This window comes from Cryptomeria japonica, chromosome 10 (assembly GCF_030272615.1).
Source record: "Cryptomeria japonica chromosome 10, Sugi_1.0, whole genome shotgun sequence".
Taxonomy (NCBI): Eukaryota; Viridiplantae; Streptophyta; class Pinopsida; order Cupressales; family Cupressaceae; genus Cryptomeria; species Cryptomeria japonica.
The window spans coordinates 77,026,027-77,048,407 of record NC_081414.1 but is presented as its reverse complement, the minus strand read 5'-3'; the positions used below and the strand labels follow the sequence as shown (position 1 = coordinate 77,048,407).

Here is a 22,381-nt window from a genome sequence, read left to right as displayed (position 1 = left end):
CAAAACACTGCTCAGAAGAAGGGGACTGAAAGAATCCTCTATCTTCATCAAATACAACATCACGACTGAAGATAAGACGTTTAGTGTCTATATCTATCAGTCTGTAGGCCTTATGGTGATCATTGTATCCTGTCATCATGAGTTTCTGACTTTTGGAATCCAACTTGGAGCGCTTAGCATCTCGAATCCAAACATAGGCAACAGAGCCAAAAACCTTCAGGTGGCTGATCTTAGGCTTCCGACCAAACCAAACCTCTTCTGGAGTTTTCCCCTTAACAGCCTGAGTAGGGAAACGGTTAAGGAGGTAGACAACAGTAAACACTGCTTCAGCCCAATACTGATTCGGAACACTCTTGTGTTGTAACATTGAGCGAGCCATCTCAACAACCGTACGATTGCGACGCTCGACAACACTGTTTTGCTGAGGAGTGTAGGGTGTAGTCAACTGGCGTTTGATGCCATGGGTATCACAGAAGTTGGAGAATGCAGAAGAACAAAATTCCCTCCCGTTATCTGTCCTAAGAGTAATGATGCTACATCCAGACTCTTTTTCAACTAAGGTCTTAAACTTCTGAAAGATACTAAATACATTAGATTTGTGTTTAAGAAAGTACACCCACATCTTTCTACTAAAATATCTACAATAAGCAAAAAGTATTTGCAACGAGTAACAAAAGATGTATTCATAGGACCAGAAATATCAACATGAAGTAATTGAAGTACCTTAGATGCGCGCCAAGACTCTCCATGTGTGAATGAAGTCCAATGCTGTTTGCCAGCTTGACAGGCGCCACATACTCCAAGATGCTGAGTCTGAATATCAGGTAACCCTGAAACAAGTCCCTCCCGAGATAGCTGAGAGAGATACTGAATGTTGAGATGTCCATATCTCTGATGCCACAAAGTGCTGAGAGGGGAAACACGAGCTGCCAGAGCCACTTTAGGGGAATCACCAGTGTCAAGAAGCCTGTATAGGCCATGATCCTCTAGACCAACAACAACAGTAAGACGAGTCTCCCGATCAATGATGGAACACTTGTGAGCACTGAACGCCACATCTAGCTGAGGAGAATTCCTCATAATCTGACTGACAGAGAGCAGATTAAGTTCCATACCAGGAACATAGTACACATTCAGGAAGATGAGATTCCTGCCACCAGACTGTATCTGAACAGTGCCTCGCCAACAACTGTATACTCCTCACCTCCGCCGAATACAACGGAATCACTGAAAGATGAGAAGTTTGTAAACCAGTCACGCTGATAAGAAAAGTGACGTGACGCATCAGAGTCGATGTACCAAGCAGAAGACCTGGCATGATCTGAAGACCTCTTAGCCATAAAGGCATAAAAGGCAAACTCCTTCTGCTCGGAATGTTCAGCAACATGCGCCTTTTGGTGTGACCCTCCCTGCTTCTTTTGTTCAGAAGCGAGCCTCTGACGACAATCTTTCTTCATGTGGTTGAACTTGTGACAGTAATTGCACTGCACATTCTTCTTCTTAGCATCATCCTGTGTCTGAGAAGAGCCTTTCTACTGAAAACACTGAGAGGACTGAAATTTGCCTTTATCCTTGTGAAAGGATTTGGCTGTAAAGGCATTTTTCGAGGAGGTTGACGTAGTACTACTACCAAAATGTTGTTTCCAGTGATCCTGCTGCAAAAGTTTGGTGCACAATTCTGAAAACTTCAGGTCAACATTAGTTGAAGTAATATTGAGGGTCTCAATGAAGTGTTCATATGATTTCGGAAGACTTTTCAGAGTGATTACTACCATGTCTTCTTCCTCCATAGTCCGACCAATAGCTTCGAGCTAATCTCGAATGTCCTTGATCCTCGTGAGGTGTTCCTGTAAGGACATGCGTTCGTCCATCATGATGGAGAACAGCTGATTCTTCAGAAAGAATGCTCGGCTCTTGTCGGATGTCTCATGCAATTCCTTCAGATGCTTCCAGATGTCGGAAGCTGTCTTGTCGGAAGGAATCTACGGTAACTGATTATCAGTCACGGAGAGTTTGAGAAGCATAACTGCCTCCCGATTGCGTTCATCAAACTTATCTTGATCTGCACCAGGTGTACCAGGACTGAGCTTTTTTCCCAAAACAAATTGGTCAAGACGCCTATATTAGAAAATGGTCAACATACGCTGTTTCCAGATGTTGTAATTGTTGTCATTAAAGCGTTGACTGCCTTCTAACATCAGGTTGGTTAGAGAAGCCATTTGCACGTTTCCCAATGCACTGAAAATGAAAAAAAACTGAGAAGAGGTGTTGGCACAGAATTCAAAATTTTTGAATCGCACTGCAAAAACAGAGGCAGATGTAGGTACAGAGTTCAAAAAATGAAGTACGACTGGCACGAATTTCAAGAAATATTTTTCAACTGACCAGAAAAATCCGAAGACAACCCAGAAATCCTTGCGAAAAACCCAGAAGGAATCTATTGTCAGAATCTAGATCCGTTGGCTCAAAAATCAAGGCACCCAAAAATTCTGACAACCCAGTTGAGATCTCGAAAAAACCCACCACGAATCTGTACTCAGAAAAAAATTTCGACTGAATCTGGAGGGTCAAAACCCTAGCCGAAAGTCAAAAAATGCGGGTTTGACCAAGTTGCAGGTTGCAGAAAAAATGGCAGGTCTGTACCGTGCCGAAAAATGCCGAAAACCCTTGCCAGACAGACGCAAACAGGAAGAATCCCATTACACAGCATAAACACAGTCCAAAACGGACTCTTGAAATTTTTTTTTCGAAAATCTGCAACAAAACTAAGAGGCCCGAAAAATCTCGGAAAAGAATTCACAAATTCTTTATTCAGGCTCTGATACCATAACGCAATGGATTTCAAAGAATTGATTGATTTACAGAATGAGCAAGACGCTCATAAATAATACAAGAGTATTTACAAGAATAGCAAGTTTCTAATAAGAAACTGCTGAGAAGATTGTAGAAGATCTTTCTAAAATAGAATATACACTATTGAGCATTAATACTAAAATTAACATTATTTTAATATTCTAATATTAGCTTTCTTTTGTTGGGTTCTCCTCTTGCAGTCTTATTAGCTTTCTTTGGCTCTTGGATCTTCTTGACTACAAGATTGGCAACATTCCTATATGCAAAACAAAATCCTCCTTCCTCGCATTGCGTCACATGCATTTTGGTAAAATTCCATAAATTTATTTTGTATAGCTTTTATATTCTATCATCTATGGATTATTGGTTTTCTTCCTACACCATTGTCCCTCGCAAGTTTCCCTCAAAATTTCTAAATAGTATTTTGAATATCCGATTATCACAGTTTCCCTCTTCTTGAAAAGACTAAATCCTTCTATATTATTCTCTAGTTTATTATTCTTTTCCTCTTCTTGGAATGAGGATAAGTTCTTCTTCTACATTCTTTTATTCCTCAAATATTATTGCCCCTTCTTCAACAATATTTGGGCAAAATCTTCTGTATGTTCCTCCAATTTGTATTTACCCCAAAAGTTATTGCTCCTTATCGAATAAATTTTGGGTGAGAACACCTATATTGTTCCTCTTCTTCTTCTCAAGAAGAAGACAATCTTCCTTTTGATTTAAGCATTATTTTATGAAAACCCTTATTGCTATCTTATTTCTTTGACACTACCAATGATTTCATCTTGTTGGTTAATCCCCACACAAGCATAGTGGTAACATTTCTAGATATTATTTACTATATTGCTATCATTTAACGCACTGCACTTACCTTCCTAACACAACACGTCTAGGATATGTGCACACACAAACAATCTATCGACTACCTGTTGAAACTCCATTCAAGCCTTTTAGTTTCAACAAATAGTTGTACAAACCCAACTTTTTATGTGCCAGACATAAATTTCTTGCTTTCAATCTAACATTTTACTCTACAATTTTGTATTTCTAACCTTCATTGTTATTTCTATTATTCCTTTTATTTATTGATCATTTTGCAGGATAACCGATAGTTGTACAGACCCCTTGTGGCAAAGGATAGTTCCACAACCAAGTGGACTCCTCCATAATGGCACAAATATCCCAGATCTTGTTTTTAATCAGTCTAGCACTTGTATCAAAAATTTCCCTCTGTTACTACTTTCTAGTTAGGCATCCGCATTGCAAATACTAAACCATGTTCCATGCTCCTTGTCCCTCTTTGTACTTTTTTCAAATAACGAGATCCATAGCTAGCAGCACAAAAGTAAGCATATGCCTATCTCTTTATTTCTTTTTTGCAAAAACCCAGCTTTAGCGTCCAATTAAATTAACCAAACTTGTTAGTTTAATTAGTAAACATGTGAAAAATTTATTTATCTCCCTTTCACATAAAGGCCATTAATATTGATATTTCAATACCTCTAATGGAGAAGCCCCCCATAAAAACACACGCATACGAAATTGTGGTATGCCATAGCAACCAGCTACCATCATGCCTAGTCTAGCCTGCAACAAGAGAGAATAAACAATTAAAAATGACTAATTTTACATTTATTTTCATCCATTGATAAAAGTAAAATGTACATAATGTATGTGAACATTATAAACTATAATAAGGATCAGAGAGAATATATTGTCGTAGCAAATTAATCAAAAGATGATTTCATTAAAATTAAAAAGTGAAATTATGTAACAAGTAACTAGATTAGAAAAAACATGTAGAGCCAACCAATCAAATCAATTTAAAATGCTTACGCTACATAACATTGAAGAGACACACCTGATAATGCATCTTTACTAGTCGGTTAAGAGCATATCTTCCTAAAATTCCTCCTGCAAACTTCAATATATCTACAACATTTTCCATCAGTACAAATCGTGGCCTCAAAAAATCAACTATGTCCATGAATACAACAATCTGGTAATTCTGTGGATCATCAAGTGGAGCTGCCACATTGCGAAAACGATTTAACCCAGTTGCTCCTTGACACGGTGGTCCTCCACATATAACATCAACATCACCCTGTCCATCAGATGTATAGTTTAGTAAAGGAATACACTTGGGCCAACCAATGTAGTAAAAGAAGATTCACAGATTTTAAATTAATTATTGAAATGCAAACTAAAACACCAGGCCTTGCATCATCAAGTTATTACAGGGAGAGGGAGTATTCTCTTTCTTATTCCCAGGGTCACAAAATCTTTCACGCACTCTTCACATTTCCTGAAAACATATTTTAAAAAAGGAAATGAGAATAGTGTAGCAATTACATTTATATCACTTTACCAGACAATTCTTTATAACCTATCAGATGCTGTATTTCTCAATAATCAATACATACATCAGGCTTTCATAGGGCTCCCATGTATCTTCATCCTCTCCATAACCTTTCCAACGAACCTGCAAATAATCCAAGAAAAATCTCACCAATAAATAGACTATTAATGTTTTGTCCTCAGCGTAAATAATGTGTAGAATAGACCAAAGTGCGGCATTCAAGAAAACCCAATCCCCAAAACTGGATAAAGAAATCTCATACAATGAATTTTCAATATACCTTATTGATAGTATTGAAAAGTCCATTTCAATATTTAATAGACCAGAAAATTCATATATCAAGGAAGTTATGTTTCTAGATTTCTTTTGCATTTGCTTGTGTTTACATATGAGATGCAGGGCCTGGACTTCTAAATAATTTCCTCCAAGTTTGGCTCACTAATAAATGTGTTGAATTCATTATATTGCAGAGCAACCATCTGTTAGCGTTGATATATATTTGTTCCAATAGTCTTCCAAAGAATCTCAAAATCTAGTTTACAAGGTTACCAAAAGCGTTATTGCCAATGTAATTGCAGATGCACCATAATTCACAAATTTAGGAAGTGGGTATTCAGCAATGTAAAGAATTTTTAAATATGTATGCTATGAAAATTCCTAATAGTTAACAAGACAGTAATTGAACAAGCTAGTTAATCCTGGAACATTTCCAGAATCTAAAGTCATCCACTAACCATACCATCATCCACTAACCATACTACAAGTCTACTCTTTTAGGGGCTGACTGTGCTGATGGAGAATAAGCATGATATGGAAGCATATTCGTCACTGGCTTGCATAAATTAATATTATACACTACAGCAAAGTTCTCTTGCAAAATAAAAGGCATCTAAACTGAGCAATAACATCAAAGTTCAAGCAATTGTGAAGAGCATCGAAATCATTAAAGAGAGATACAAGAAGAGTTGGATTAAGGTGGCCGTACCAAAAACAGAGAAAAACAACATTTAACAAATTTTCAAAAAGTCAATTGAAAGGATTTCAATCAGTATAAGATGTGCCTATATTTAGTGCAGCAAAGAAGATGTTGTAAACCGGAAATAATTTATTAAACCCTTAGCCCTTAGCCACATGTCAATCCTCATGCTGCCAATGAATGTCAATTTGCATATGGCTGAGATGCTGAGGTTAGCATAAAGATGATATGGGTTAGCACGTGATACATTGACCTCAGGCTGATCTCCTTGTATGGAAGCTAACGTGACTAACCAAAAAATCCTTACTTTGCATAGTGAATGTTGTTTCTACAGAGGTCTGTTTTTCTTCCTGTTACAGGTTGATATAGAAGTTTTGGGAAAACAGAAAGTCCTTTGAAAGGCTGATGACCTAGAGTAATATGTCGTCAGTTTATGTGAGGCTAGGGGTTTGCCTTACAAATTTTGTTTATTTTCTTCTCTGTTTAGTTTCTAACACATATTCAGCTTGCTTTAAAATATGAATTTCTTCTATGGCTGTGTTCCATGAGGGCCATCACAACCTATGCTTTGATTTTTACTGAGGTTAGGGCTAATGTTGGGAGAAAGAAAAAAAGAAATTATATTGATGCCCAGAAGTGACCGATGTGGGTCAATGTGATTTGATAACAACATTCAGTTATAATAGCATGCAGAAAATAAGATTACACAATCAGAACTAACTAGATTAGAAAATTTATACTCTGGCAGAGAACCTCAAATGCACCCCTACATGTCTGGCAAACATATGAAAGTGAATTCAAGACAATACAAATATTACAAATGTTACAAATACTACAAGTTTTACACTTGGCTATGCAAAAGAACTTTAGAAGCCATTCATTGTAATGTCCCCTTCCTAACTAGTTGAGTTGGTCGCCCGTTAGTCTATTTAGTTTGGTTCCCATAGGCTAATGAGTTAGGGTTAGGGAACTTTGGCGGCAGTTGTCCAATAGTTTGGCAGTATTTGATGTTTGGTTGAGCTCCCACAATAATTATGAGTATAATGCCCTTTTCTGGAGTGATTTTGGGTTAGTCCTCCAATACTTACTATTTTTAGTAAGTCAGTTTCAAGCATCGACTGAGCCAGCTGGCAGGGTTACTATCTTTAGTATTTTTGGTGGATTTAGTTTTGATGATTATCTCAACATTTTAAATAGTCCAGTGGTTTTAATTTTAAATAAAATAACAAAAGTTATCAATTAATAAAGTTAAATTAAAGATTTAATTTTACTGTTATTTTAATTTATTTAATAAAGGGACTATAGGGGCCGGTTATAAAGTAAAAGGCAATTTATTTTAAATGGATGGACCCTACTATATTAAAGATACATTGGAAGATTAAAAAGTGAAAGGGGTCGAATTTCCTAGGAGAGCTATAAAGGTAGTTTTGTAAAAGCTCATTTCTCATGCTGAGTTTAATATTTGATATTGTCATTTCTTATTAGGGATATTGCTCTTTTTTGGTTTGTCAGGACAAAATCCCTTGCAGGCGACATTCTCCTCGTTATTGAGAGAGGTAATCTAAAGAATTTCTTGGTGTTTTCATACAGGAAACACAGCTGGGCTCATTTGTATTTCAGTTTTCAAACATTGAGAGGGTTAGCATTGCATACTTTGTCAAGAAGGGCTGACTGAATTGAGATCATTGCTGCAAACTTCCATTAGCTTGGCTAAACCTTTCCTTGGCTGGGTCGTACATGTTCTTGCTGGCCGTATATTCCAATGGAGTTGTACATCCTTGAGGACGGCCGTACTTTCTTGTGGAGCTGGGCATAGCTGTTTGGGGTGATTTCTTTGTGGGTTTGTGTTAATGCATGGTAGCTTATGCAAGATAAGATCTCCCTAAACTTCCTTGTTCTGTTATTTACATGCTTCATGTCTGATTTATATTGCATATGATTTTCGGATTGTACAAACACTGCTTATCATTATGCCATCGGGCTAACAACCCGATAGCATATTAATGTCAATTGTTAATTGGCATTAATATGCTATCGGGGTATTAACCCGATAGCATATTAAATGCTATAAGTTATCGGGTTAAATTCGCCGATACATACTTGCTATCGGGTGCATAACCATTGACACCGATTCACATCTGTTATGGGGCATATTTGTTATCGGGTTTAATGAATACACCGCTTCATTTGGAATTAACATTGGTTAACAAATGCACCGGTTGGACTACATACATTGTGCACTTTGAATCATCGGTGTTTATATGAACCGATTCATTATATTGATCAGTCATTATATTATGTTATTACAATATGCTATCGAGGGTTTTGAACCGATAATCAGCATTGTGTTAATGGTATAATTACAAAGGCACTGATCAATGGGTGCATTGATCGGTCATGCCTAAAAGGCATGACCGGTCAATACACCAATTGACCAGTTGCCTAAATGATATATATGCCAATTGAATTCATTTGGAGAAGACATAGAAAACATTAAATGATCTCTCTCCTTCAGACCTGCAGATAAAAATCAGAATTATTAGACATTGACATAATTCCTCATATCCATATATAGCACACATAGTTCATAACTTGTTCTTTAATTGAAATTGAAATAACTTTACATGGTATCAGAGCCAAGGTAATCGAACCTAAGGCTATTCAATTTTGATAAAATTCAAGGACTAAGTTACAAACTACATCACATTTCCATAATGGCCAACGCTATCAGATTCGAAGATAGACTCGGAGGTAGCGAAGATTTTTCAGCTTGGAAGTTTAGAATCAAAACGATTTTAAAGAGAAAACAATGTTGATTCATATGTCCAAACTGAAAGTGCACAACTAGAAGATGAAACTGAGAAATCCACATGGATCGAGGGAAATGATAAGGCTATTAAAATAATAGTGGATGGGGTAAGAAATAATATAATGCCCATCATTAGAAAGCAGGAGACGGCTTATAAAATGTTCAAGGCACTTGAAAAGACATTTGAGATATCAAATGCAAGTCGTACTCTAGCACTAAAACGAGAAATAAATCATATCACCATGAACAAAGGGGAGACAATCAACGCCTACTTCATGCGGATATCAGTTCTAAAAGATGAACTTGCAAGTCTGGACTACGAGATCCAAGGCAAAGAACTAACACTCATTGCTTTAGATGGGTTGCCTAGTGGATGGAGCACATTCGTCCAAGGCATCAGTGCAAGGTCCAAATATCCTAAGTTTGAAAGACTAAGAGATGACTGTCTACAAGAAGAATCCCAATTGAACAAGGTATGAATAAAAAAGAAGAATATAGATAAAGACTTGCAAGTCCTAAATACAAACAACAATAAAAAGTACAAAAAGAATCAATTCAGGAAAAGAAAAGCTAAACAAGGCAAGAACACTTCTAAGAAAGACCTATCACATGTTCAATGTTATAGGTGTGACAAATTCGGACACTATGTTGCAAACTGTCCGGAGAAAGGGAAGCAAGCCACATTTGCAAAAGTGAAGAAATCTAGAAAAGAAAATGACTCCGAGAACTATGTCCTCTACTCAGCACTTACAAGCCATACTTCAAACAAATCTAACTCATGGGTGATCGATAGTGGTTCTTCCAGACACATCGCCGGCTTCAGAGAAATACTAGACTCCATGATAGAGAAAGATGATGAGGAAGTGACCATCGGAGACGATTCTTCACATCCAGTCAGAGGAATTGGAACCTGCACCATCAAACTGAAGTCAGGCATGTCACTACGACTTGAAGAAGTACTATATGTTCCAGGCATCAAAAGAAATCTAATCTCCATATCAGCACTAGAAGATCAAGGATACAGAGTGACCTTCATGGAAAACAAGGTGTTGGCTTGGCCAAAGAGATCCTCCATCAAAGATGCTAAGGTCATTGGTTGAAGACAAGGCTATTTGTATGAGCTATGTACAGAGCCCAATCTAGCATTGATCCATGAAGCAACTAATGCAAATGAAGTATGGCACAGGAGATTAGGCCATCTGAATTATAGAGCTTTGTCAACCATGGGAAACCTTGTCACAGGTCTACCTAAGTTGAAGCAATATCATTCAAAGGCATGCAAAGGGTGTGCCTTAGGTAAAAATACCAAAAATGCATTTCAGAATAGTACTAGGAAAACTAGCAAAGTTTTGGAGTTAATTCATTCTGATGTATGTGGACCTATGTCCGTACCCTTGCTAGGGGGATTTTTGTACTATGTAATTTTTGTTGATGACTACTCTAGGAAGACGTGGATCTACTTTCTGAAATGTAAAGAATCAGAAGAGATCCTAAGTAGGTTCAAAGAGTTTAAAACATTAATAGAAAATCTCTCTAAAAACAAAATTAAAACCTTAAGAACTGACAATGGGGGGGAATACACATCAGAACTATTTAAAGACTTTTGTAGAAATTTTGGGATTAAGAGGGAGTTGACAATACCTTATAATCCACAACAAAATGGAGTAGCTGAAAGGAAAAATAGGACCATAGTAGAAGCTGCCAAAGCCATGATACTAGATCAAAATCTAAACTTGAACCTTTGGGCAGAAGCAACTAACACTGCTGTGTACATACAAAATAGATGTCCTCATTCACACCTTGAAGATAAAACTACTGAGGAAGTCTTTACCAAGACAAAACCAAATATCAGCCATCTTAGGATATTTGGGTGTCCGGTCTATATTCATGTACCTAAAGAGAAAAGACTAAAACTAGAACCCTCTGGAAAAAGGGGAATACTTGTAGGATACAGTGAAACTTCTAAAGCCTACAGAATCTATGTACAAGGGCAGAGAAATATTGAACTCAGTAGGGATGTAATCTTCAAAGAAGACTTAGCCTTCAAAAGGGCCCAAAATACAATAGAACCTGAAATTCATAATCCTACTCCTAACCTAAAAGAAGAACCTACTCCTGAGCTTCAGAGGGAGTATCTTGAGGAAACTATAAGTGAAACACAAGACCCACCTATAGATAATCGCAAGAAAAGACCACTATGGGCCACCAAAACTATAGCAGAAGCTTAGAAGTTCGCTGCTCCTTCAGGAACCTTCAGGGAAAGCAAGAGGCCTAGTAAATTCATCAACTATGTTGCACTTATGAATGATCTCTCTAAAGCTGAACCTAACAATGTTTCAGATGCACTCAAACATCAAGTATGGATAGATGCCATGACTGAAGAATATCAGTCCATTATGAAGAATGATGTTTGGGAGATTGTTCCTAGGCCAACCAAGAAGTCTGTCGTGTCTTCTAAATGGTTGTTTAAAATCAAGCATGCTACAGATGGCAGTATTGAAAAACACAAGGCCAGATTTGTAGCTAGAGGGTTCTCACAGAAGGAAGGAATAGATTACGAAGAAACATTTGCACCTGTTGCCAGGTACACATCAGTAAGAGCTGTCCTAGCCATTGCAGCAGCAAAGGGGTGGAAGGTACATCAGATGGATGTTAAGACAACATTCCTAAATGGCGAGATCGTGGAAGAAGTCTACTTAGAGCAACTTGAAGGGTTTGAAATTCATGATGCAAAGTCTCATGTGTGTAGACTCAAGAAAGCTCTTTATGGGCTCAAACAGGCTCCCAGAGTTTGGTATGAAAGAATTGACACCTATCTCTCAAAGCTGGGTTTCTCTAAAAATGATGCAGATCCTAATCTCTACCTCAAAAGAAATAAAGGTGATATGTTAATATTAATTTTATATGTTGATGACTTATTAATTACAGGAGATGATCACCTAATAGATCAATGCAAGAAAGATCTATCCACAGAATTTGATATGAAAGACTTGGGGCTTCTTCATTATTTCCTAGGATTGGAAGTATGGCAGAATTCTGATAATATTGTACTGAACCAAGGGAAGTACACCTTGGACATATTGACAAGATTTGGAATGCTAAACTGCAGACCCATGACCTCTCCTATGGAAACCAACTTCCATAAACTTAAAGAAGCAGCAGCAGAATCAAGACCTACTGACCCCACACAACACAGGCAGATGATTGGGTCCCTGATGTATCTAGTAAATACAAAGCCAGATATCTGCTATGCTGTTAATGCCTTAAGTCAGTTCATGTGTGAACCTAAGGAGATACACCTGGTTGCAGTAAAGCATATAATGAGATATCTACAAGGTACCCTGAAGCTTGGTCTCAAATATGAAAAGGTTGACATAGATCTACATGGATTTACAGATTCAGATTGGGCTGGCAGTGTGATTGACAGAAAGAGCACTTCAGGGTGCTGCTTCAGTTTAGGGTCAGCCATGATATCCTGGATCAGCAGAAAACAATCTTCTGTAGCTCAGAGTTCCACAGAGGCTGAATATATTGCAGCTTCAATGGCTGCCCGAGAAGCAGTATGGCTAAGGAAATTACTCGTGGGATTATTTGGAGAACCTATGAAACCTACAGTCATTCAGTGTGATAATCAAAGCTGTATAAAACTTTCTGTAAATCCAGTATTTCATGACAGGTCCAAACATATTGAAATTCAATATCACTATGTACGAGATATGGTTGACAGGAATGTGATAAAGTTAGAATATGTGTGTACAAGAGATCAGACTGCAGATATTCTGACCAAACCACTTTCCAGAGTGAAGGTTGATCACTTCAGAAAGGGTTTAGGTATGATAGAAAGGTAATCTGCTTTGTAATCTATACTTACATATATTTAAGATGTTTAATGTGTAAACTTCTTTGTCATGTCTGGACTATCTCTTGGCTTCTTGCCACCTGTGTTCATATCTAAGAGGTGACGATCTCTCAGATACTGAACACTTGTATGTAGACATCATAAGGTGACGATCTTATGATAGTCAAACCAGTAATCATGTTGGATCACTGGTAAGTCATGGATGTGTCATGACTATGTTGTGATACAACATTTGTACAAATGTTATTGCATTATCACAACTTGGATATAATGAGAACTTAAGCACTTCTCATATGGTTATCCTTGTATTGTATGTTAGGCAATACTGATATCACGTGTAGGTGATATCTCAACCATTGATCATGTTGGATCTCTGGTAAGTCATGGATTTGCCATGACTATGTTGTGATAAACATTTATAAATGATATTGCACTTATCACAACTTGGATATGATGAGAAACTAACCTTTCTCATAGACTTATCCTTAAGTATTGCGTGTTAGGCAATACTGATATCACGTGTTAGGTGATATCTTGATGAATCTTACAGATCACATGTTTTGGTGATTTCTCACATGATCAGGTGATGATTCTCTTACTTTTATCACATGTTAAAATAATACTTTATGTCACATGCTCAGGTGATGTTCTTCTATTTTGTATCATATGTCTTGATGGCACTTCTAATGTATAAATGATTTTTGCTGACTGACATTATCTTAGTTATGAAAGAGAAATGTGATGCAGATTGCCTTATCTATCTTCCAAAGCTAAGAGGGAGTGTTAATGCATGGTAGCTTATGCAAGATAAGATCTCCCTAAACTTCCTTGTTCTGTTATTTACATGCTTCATGTCTGATTTATATTGCATATGATTTTCGGATTGTACAAACACTGCTTATCATTATGCCATCGGGCTAACAACCCGATAGCATATTAATGTCAATTGTTAATTGGCATTAATATGCTATCGGGGTATTAACCCGATAGCATATTAAATGCTATAAGTTATCGGGTTAAATTCGCCGATACATACTTGCTATCGGGTGCATAACCATTGACACCGATTCACATCTGTTATGGGGCATATTTGTTATCGGGTTTAATGAATACACCGCTTCATTTGGAATTAACATTGGTTAACAAATGCACCGGTTGGATTACATACATTGTGCACTTTGAATCATCGGTGTTTATATGAACCGATTCATTATATTGATCAGTCATTATATTATGTTATTACAATATGCTATCGGGGGTTTTGAACCGATAATCAGCATTGTGTTAATGGTATAATTACAAAGGCACTGATCAATGGGTGCATTGATCGGTCATGCCTAAAAGGCATGACCGGTCAATACACCAATTGACCAGTTGCCTAAATGATATATATGCCAATTGAATTCATTTGGAGAAGACATAGAAAACATTAAATGATCTCTCTCCTTCAGACCTGCAGATAAAAATCAGAATTATTAGACATTGACATAATTCCTCATATCCATATATAGCATACATAGTTCATAACTTGTTCTTTAATTGAAATTGAAATAACTTTACAGATTGGAGGTGTTTGCTGCTCTATTTGTCCATCTTCTTCACACCATTCAAGCTGAGAGACAATGGGCTACATACCTAGGGTTTCTAGATATTATTATTGCTGGATATTATTGCTGGATATTATTGCTGCAGTCCATTATTTTCATTACCAACAAATGGGTATGCTGTATTTATTTTTGTAATCAGATTTACCCTTCTAGGCATCTTCAATTTTGTCTCTGAAATGCACTTTCAGATTATGACTGATTATAAATATTGAAAATTGCAAGCATTTTATTAGTATTTGCTGTTATAGTATTGTATCTATTGCAATATATATCTGCTCTTTCTATTCTACTATTGTCTCTATCAAACATTATTAAAACACTCAAAAAACAAAACAAAAAAAACAAAGGCAAATAGGGCTGTAAATTACCTTCATGTTGAACAAAAGAGAAAGTAAATGGGGATTTCAACCGGTAGAGAAAGGGACCATCCACTTTTGAATTTGATATATTCTGCTCTACAATAAATATTCTCGCACCCCTCCAATACTTCTAATGTCAAAGTCCTACTTGAATGTTTTGTTGTGATCATCTAACAATTTGAAGTAATTAAAGCAAGGTGTCTGATTTTATCCACGATGTATTTGTTGCCTATTCAGCCCTGAGCAGGATCTATTGTATGGTTGTATTGTTCATTTCTCAAACTATGGAAAACAATGGAAACTTACCTAAGTGTTGAAGAATTGGCAAGGATCCCTCAAGGAACACACCTAGAAGACATTTGGCAAGTTCCAAGTGGTTTTAGCTCTCAAAAAGCGTGCTTCACAAAGTTGCTGCCAATGAACTATTAAAGTGGGAAACATTAGGTCTAACGACCTTAGAATAGAAAAGCCCAAGTCTAAAAGGCTAAGACAAAAGAGTGCACCTCAAGGGTGAAAGATGGTCTTTCAAAAAAAAAGAAACCATGGATTCCATAGACCATGAAAGAATTATAAAAGAAGCATTGCACAATAATTAACCTATAGAGATGTCATTTTGGTGATGCAAATGCCTAAAAAGATAGCCATGTTAGGAAAATAGTGTCTCAACCTTGCATTTACATAAGGTTACTATTTACCGTAAGTTTACATTTGAGTACAAATTGGTCCAAAAATTTCCCCAAAGCTATGAATTGGCTAAATAAGCATGTCGATAAATTTTCATTGCAAGATCATGTCTAGCTTTGAAGATATTAAAGTTTTTGTTTTTGAAAGTTTGCTTTGAAAGTGTCAAAGTCAATTTTGAAGGCATTAGGGGTGTTTTTAGGGCTTGAAAGTGGTCATAACCGATGTAGAGGATATAACCAGAGTTACCCGGGGACGTTTTGGGGACTTGGGGACGGCCAGGGGACGTTTCCCCCGTCCCCAAATTGTCCTGCATTTTGAGCGGACGTCCCCGAAACGGGGGGACACCTGCCCTAGCTCTGGGGGACGTCCGTACGTCCCGGGGATGGCTGGGACGTCCCCCATATCTAAGGCCATTAAAAAATATTAAAAAAATAAAAAAAGTTGTATTTTCAATTTTTAAAAAAAATTTCTAATATGCCCCTTATTAATTCAAATTGTTATTAAAAATAAAAAAAATTAAAAGATAACATTAATTAAATTTTAAATTTATTAATTTAATTCATAATTTTGACAATGAAACTATATGGCAGCAGTGTAGCCTTCGGGCATTTTGACACAGAGATTAGAAAATCGCCCAAAAATCGCCAAACTTAGCGAGTCAATAGAAAAATAACACCCAACGCCTACGCCTTTGTTAAAGAATAAGTTTTTTTTGGTCTCGCAGGGCGCTGCCCCTCGACCCCGCCCTGTATCGCGACAGGGAGCGCACAAGGGGTGATGCCTCTTGACCCCACCTTGGGGGCGTTGCCCCCAAACCCCCATTGAAAAATATGGGGGGAAATTGCATCAATAGAAATAGGGAAAATTTAACCTCTTTGTTTTGACATTTTGCATGTTATTTCTTTAATATCTATTATGATATGCATATTGACAATGTGAATGAATTGAAATTCTGATTTATGAATGCATAATTGCATATTGTCTATTGAGGATTAACAATGTTGTATGTTCAGAATTTACATTCCAAAATGTTTTCAACTTTTCATAGTATCATACACATGCTATATCCATGTTTTATTGTTTTCATATGAATATAATGTATGTATGGATGCTTTATCCATGTTTTCATATGAGCATTTAGAATTTAGAAATTTTCCTATATATTTTAAATTTTTCCTATATTTTATATAGCCGTCACCTTTGCTGTCCCCCGCCATCCCCAAATTTGGCAAAAAAATTTGTCGTCCCAGAAACGCGTCTCGCCGTCCCTTGCCGTCCCCCGTCCCGAAAACTCGCGGTAGCTTTGGATATAACTTGATAGAAAACTTCACAAGATTTCTAGCACTTCAAACGGTTTGTTAATCAGAGTCCCAGATAAGAAATTATGGCCTCAGGAAGTTGGGTCTTCTAGACTAGGAAATATAAAAACATGTTGGACACATAAATGAGTTAGAAAAGGGAGTTACACATGTTTGTGTGCTTTTTTGACACATCATAGGGCATCTTGGATTTGAGATAAGTTGGGTGTCACATTCTTGGGTGGTTTTAGCTCATCGTTTAGTAATACCATTTGACGGTTTCATGTATTGTATCTCCTATACATTGTGTGTAAAAGTTCTATAGCTATTGAGTTATCTCCAAATCTTTGGTTGTTGATACTCATATGAGAAGCTTGCTATGCAACTATATTGTATTTTGTTGTTGATTTCTGAATAATATATAGGGCAGCTTTTAGAGTGTGGGGTTTTTCTCTCAAAAGGGTTTTCCCCATACAAATCACTATGTTGTGGTATGCATGCTATTTATGTTTATTTTTGTTGTTTTTGTAACTATTGTAAAGATCTAAAAAGTTTTGCATAACCCTCCTCTCAAGGTTATTGTAGGAAGTTGTTTTGCTACCTTAACTTCCTTACAAGATATAGCTAGAAATTTTTCGATTAAGGTAAATGCTTCTGATTAGAGCTATAGCTCGAAAATTGGTAGGGTTATAAATACTCTAATGCTAAGTCTTTCAACAATTTGGGCAAGCATAAATAGATATTTGAAGTTTACTAGAAAGAGAAAGAAACAATATAGATTGTGAACTGCATGCAAGAGCATCTATTGAACTTACCTCATCTATTGAACTTACCTCATATAGCTTAAGAAAACCCTCATGATTTTCTGGAGATTATTTTGTGCGCATAAACTATCTCCTTGTAAAATGAGGGCAAATATGAGCTTTTGGGATTACTCACAAGACACACCTTGTGGGGAGGTTTCAGTTAGCCATGGCACAATGGTGGACTTGATCATTGTATTCCTCCAATCTTTGAGGATTTTTTCATTCACATTGATTCTATGATGCCAAGTCTCTTGTCTTGATTTCTTTCAGGTGTAGAAAGGTTAACCAAAACAAGGCTTCCTATGACAGTTTATTAATCACAAACTCAACATTCAAGCAATTGACAAAAAAGATTAAAAATGAGAATACTAATGCTTTGAAGTTTAATGGAAAGGCAAAGAATGAATTTAGATGGTGAAATGCATGCAAGAGAATCTATTGATCTTACTTCCTATGGGCCAAGAAACCACTCATGTTTTTCTAGACATTTTGTGTGTAGATGTATAAAAACTACCTCATTATAAAATGGTGTAAGGTAAAGAGCTTGTAGCATTACTCATAGGAGAGATATTGTGGGATGTTTGAGCTCACCAAGGCACAATGGTGAACTTGATCATCACATTCCTTCAGTCATTGAGGATTTTTTGATTTACAATGATCCGTGATGCCATGTTTCTTGTTTTGATTTGTTTCAGGTCCAAAAATGCTAACCAAAACAAAGTTTTCTATAAATTTATTGGTCACAAAGTTGACATTTAGGCAATTGACATAGAAGCTTAGAAATGAGAATATTATTAGGTAGACAAAAAGTGAAACAAGATTTCACTCTAAGACCCTAATCAAAGAGTTTGAAGGCTTTTTCATCATAGTTGAGCATTAAAATTCCAAGTTACCAATTCTGGTACGGGTGCAGGGTACCGATAAAAATAATGGATACAACAGAATGACAAAAAAATTCCTTGGGTATGGGTACAAATTCAATTATATAATATATATTGTAGCATCATAAATTGTATCCTTATACAATTTCATACTCACTTCGGCCTCACTTTGGCGTTTTTGCCTTCTATGCCTTGATTTGTTCACGATGGTTTCAAAACTGCAATCTTCATCTCCTGCTATGATCTCTAGACATTTATTAAGCCCAAATCAAAAGGGCTCGATTTCAAACCCTTTAACTGTTGGTAAATTTTGAGTGGGAACCTATTTTCTGTGATTCGAAACGTTGATGATAAAAATACTTACACAATCGAATCCAGAAAAAATTAAGAGAATATAGCATGGATTGTGGAAATCTCATAGCATTAACCTATTTTCTGTGTTGGCCTTCTTCATAATTTTCAATACGTTTCATGAGGATAGGTATAAAAGCAAGCCTTACCCCCTCATTTGAAACATCTCTCCACAAGTTTCCAATTACAATATTTCAAATTCAAGTGAGCAAGTAATCAAGCATCATTAGAGTAGTGAAGGAGATGTCAAGTATTCAGATTTCAGTTATTCAAGGTGACATCCATGATCAAGTTTTTATGAAGGCATCCATGAATTCCTGCATGACAACATCAACCTTTTCATAAAGACTTCAAGGCAAAGAAGATTCATAAAGGTATAACATTTCAATTAAGCATTTCAATTTCAGATCTAGCCTCTGCCCTTTCAAGGCACGCTTTCATTTTCATTTCAACTCATCATAGGGTTAATTCCAAACATAGGGTTTGACATAGGCAAACCCCTATCAACACAACAACATTTTTCCCTTGTGTTTGTAGGTGACAAGATTTGAAGACAACAATTATAGATTTGAGAAGAGGAGATTGAGACGCACACACCTTGATTTTAAAGAAGTAATAACACTAGGACAAGGTTGCCTAGCATTTTTGTCTAATTATTTTCCAACAAAATTCTAGGGAGATACTTAGAGTAACATCCTAATTCCAAAACTATTTTTGTTGTCTGTATTTGATGATTTTGGGACAAGGATACCTAGCATCTTTGTCCTAGATTTTCAAGACCAAATTTCAGCCACAGGTTCCTCTTTGCTTCCAATTTCCAGATCTATGCTTCATGTCTGCAAAAATTTTTTTGAAATTGTCTGTGTATGTTGGTCATTGGCAATTATACACCATTAACCCTAATTTTTGTACTCAATTGACATCATTTCAATAATCACCCTCATCTCAATCAAGGAGTACTAATTTATCTTGTGCTCAACCCTTACCTAATAAGTTTGAGGTTGAGCCAATTGAGTTCATTCTCCTTTCAAACGTGGTATTGTGAAATAGGTTTAATTCCTAGTTTGCATGCATAAACTAGTGAACCCTATTTTCCAATATTACATATATATGTTCAAAATTATAAACTACAGGAACAATGATATTGTTTACTGCTATATCTATGTAATGTCCCTACTTTGAAATATAATTTAATAATAAATAATAAAAAAATTAAAATACAAAAGAATAAATATAAAAATTACAATTAAAATATAAAAGAATATAATTAAATATAATTAAAATTTGATTAAAGCTAATGAAAGGTCAAAAGGCATGAAATGATAAGTTGCGACTCCCTCAAATGTGAGATGTAAAATGGAGAAAAGAAACTCATTTGAGGGGGGAAGAATTTGAAAAATGAGAGTGCAAATCTGATTTAAATAAGTGCAGATCTGATTATGAAAGGGTGTGTCCCTTTCAAAGGGCAGAAATAATGAAGAGTTACACTCTTTAAAAAGGTGTTAATGATGAAAGGGCGTGTCTCTTTGCAAAGGGCATGCATGATGAAGAGGTGTAACCTCTCCCTCACATTGAGAGATATAAAGGAAAGGAACTAAAGCATCCAATAACATCACCATGGATTGATAAGATCAGAACTGTTATTAAGTTACAGGCAGTAATATCTTTGTCCTTGGTGGTATGCATGGGGATGAGCTGAGTATGTATGTTTAATATATGAAACCTGATAATGTTCTTATGCAGAATTAATAGTAATATTAGTATGGACTGCAATATGTATGGCAGTCATACTTAATTTCATATATATTCATAATACATAAGAAACTAGTATACTTATAGTCTAAATCATGTTATTACTGTCAGTATTTAAAAAGATGGGAATGAGATGTTCCAAAGAGGGGCAGTCTAAATCCAAGCAATAGGTTAAGTCCCAAGATAGGGTGGGGATCAGCAACCCATAAGCCTCATTGAGGGCATAGACCCAAGATAGGCAAGGGCTTGGATCTGTAAACTTTGAGGGAACCTATTGTATTTGGTCTCTAAGCGCTTTGGTAACATACACAGACCCTTCTCCCTTAAAACTGAAATAGTGGTAGGGTCTGATATCTATATTAAAAACTATGAATAATGAAATTAATCGTCTAGTAGGTAAAATAAATAAGAATTTTTTAATAACTAATTGAAGAATATCAATCAATTTTATTATATTGAAATAGATCAAGTAGGGGACATTACACTCAATTGACATCATTTCAATAATCACCCTCAACTCAATCAAGGAGTACTAATTCATCTTGTGCTCAACCCTTACCTAATAAGGTTGAGGTTGAGCCAATTGAGTTCATTCTCCTTTCAAACGTGGTATTGTGAAATAGGTTTAATTCCTAGTTTGCATGCATAAACTAGTGAACCCTATTTTCCAATATTACACATATATGTTCAAAATTATAAACTACTGGAGCAATGATATTGTTTACTACTTGGTAAATTAAATATAGGAAACAATAATACAAATAACAATGCATAGCAAATAAAGGAGTAAAACCTTTCTTTATTCACATATGAAATTATTACAGAGAAGAAGACCAGAGATGGTTGGCCAAGGATTACAATAGATTCGACTATACCATACTACCTTCCTTGAGAGAACACAACATATTTAAAGGACCCAACGATTGTTGAGAGGAACACAACCATCAACCAACGGACACCAAACTACTTGAGTGACAACCCACTTACTAGAAATAATTAATACATTGTCAGACAACCAATATTATCTAATATAGCAATAGGCATTTTACGCCGACTACATCATCCTCCCCAAAACAAAAAGTCGTCTTCCATATGACAAGTAAGCATCGTGTAATATTCGAGAAGACTAATGGCAAGAGTGTGGACAATGATTTGTATTGGCAACCCCAAACTTGTAGTGTACTTGACAAACCAAATGGGGGTCTAGGGGCAACGCCCCCAACAAGGTCAAGGGGTAGCACACCTTGTGGGGGCAGTGCCCCCAGTAGGGACAAGGGGTAGTGCACATCAATTTTCTGATTTTTTGAGACACCAAAAACATTGTTGATGAAGCAAGAAATTGGAGATTTCACTCGTAACACCTGCCTTTTTAGCCCTTCACGCATGGCATGACCACGCATGGCTCCCCTCACTTCACATATGGTCTGATATGCATCATGTACGGTTTGATACAAATCACGCACAGTCCAAAACCTTATGTACGGGCTTGATTGCCTTGATTGGTTTTCCATATATGGTTTAGTGTTCTCGTAGAGTGTCTTTGAATTCGAGTACGGCTCCTCCACACCATACGGCTTGTACACTACTTTGTATATGCATAACTTCTCCACTATCAACTCCGTGTACAACATCAACTTGTACATCCTCTTCTTTTGTTCATACAGTGCGTAAGTTGGTTCCACATACGATTCTCTTGGTGTCATGTATGGCTTGTGTACCCTTCCATACGGCTTACTCTCTCCCCTCCATACGACACACTCTCTCCCCCTCCGTACAACATGCTC

General features: G+C 36.5%; 1 protein-coding gene and 1 long non-coding RNA gene across 3 annotated transcripts in view; one reads left to right on the top strand and one right to left on the bottom strand.

The window, feature by feature from the left end:
• The window catches only part of LOC131033237 (uncharacterized), a 62,968-nt gene extending 54,656 nt beyond the window's left edge, over window positions 1-8,312 (top strand). The window contains exon 3 of the long non-coding RNA XR_009103580.2: window positions 7,782-8,312. This is a non-coding gene — a long non-coding RNA (uncharacterized LOC131033237). The remainder of the gene's footprint in view (window positions 1-7,781) is intronic.
• Window positions 1-22,381, bottom strand: part of LOC131033236 (DNA (cytosine-5)-methyltransferase CMT1) — a 192,154-nt gene that overhangs the window by 55,936 nt on the left and 113,837 nt on the right. For both annotated transcript variants that reach the window (XM_057964407.2, XM_057964408.2), the window contains 4 exons: window positions 5,280-5,338; window positions 5,095-5,161; window positions 4,718-4,960; window positions 4,357-4,443 (listed from right to left, as the gene is read on the bottom strand). In XM_057964407.2, the coding sequence (XP_057820390.2) occupies window positions 4,357-4,443; window positions 4,718-4,960; window positions 5,095-5,161; window positions 5,280-5,338 (456 nt within the window). The remainder of the gene's footprint in view (window positions 1-4,356; window positions 4,444-4,717; window positions 4,961-5,094; window positions 5,162-5,279; window positions 5,339-22,381) is intronic.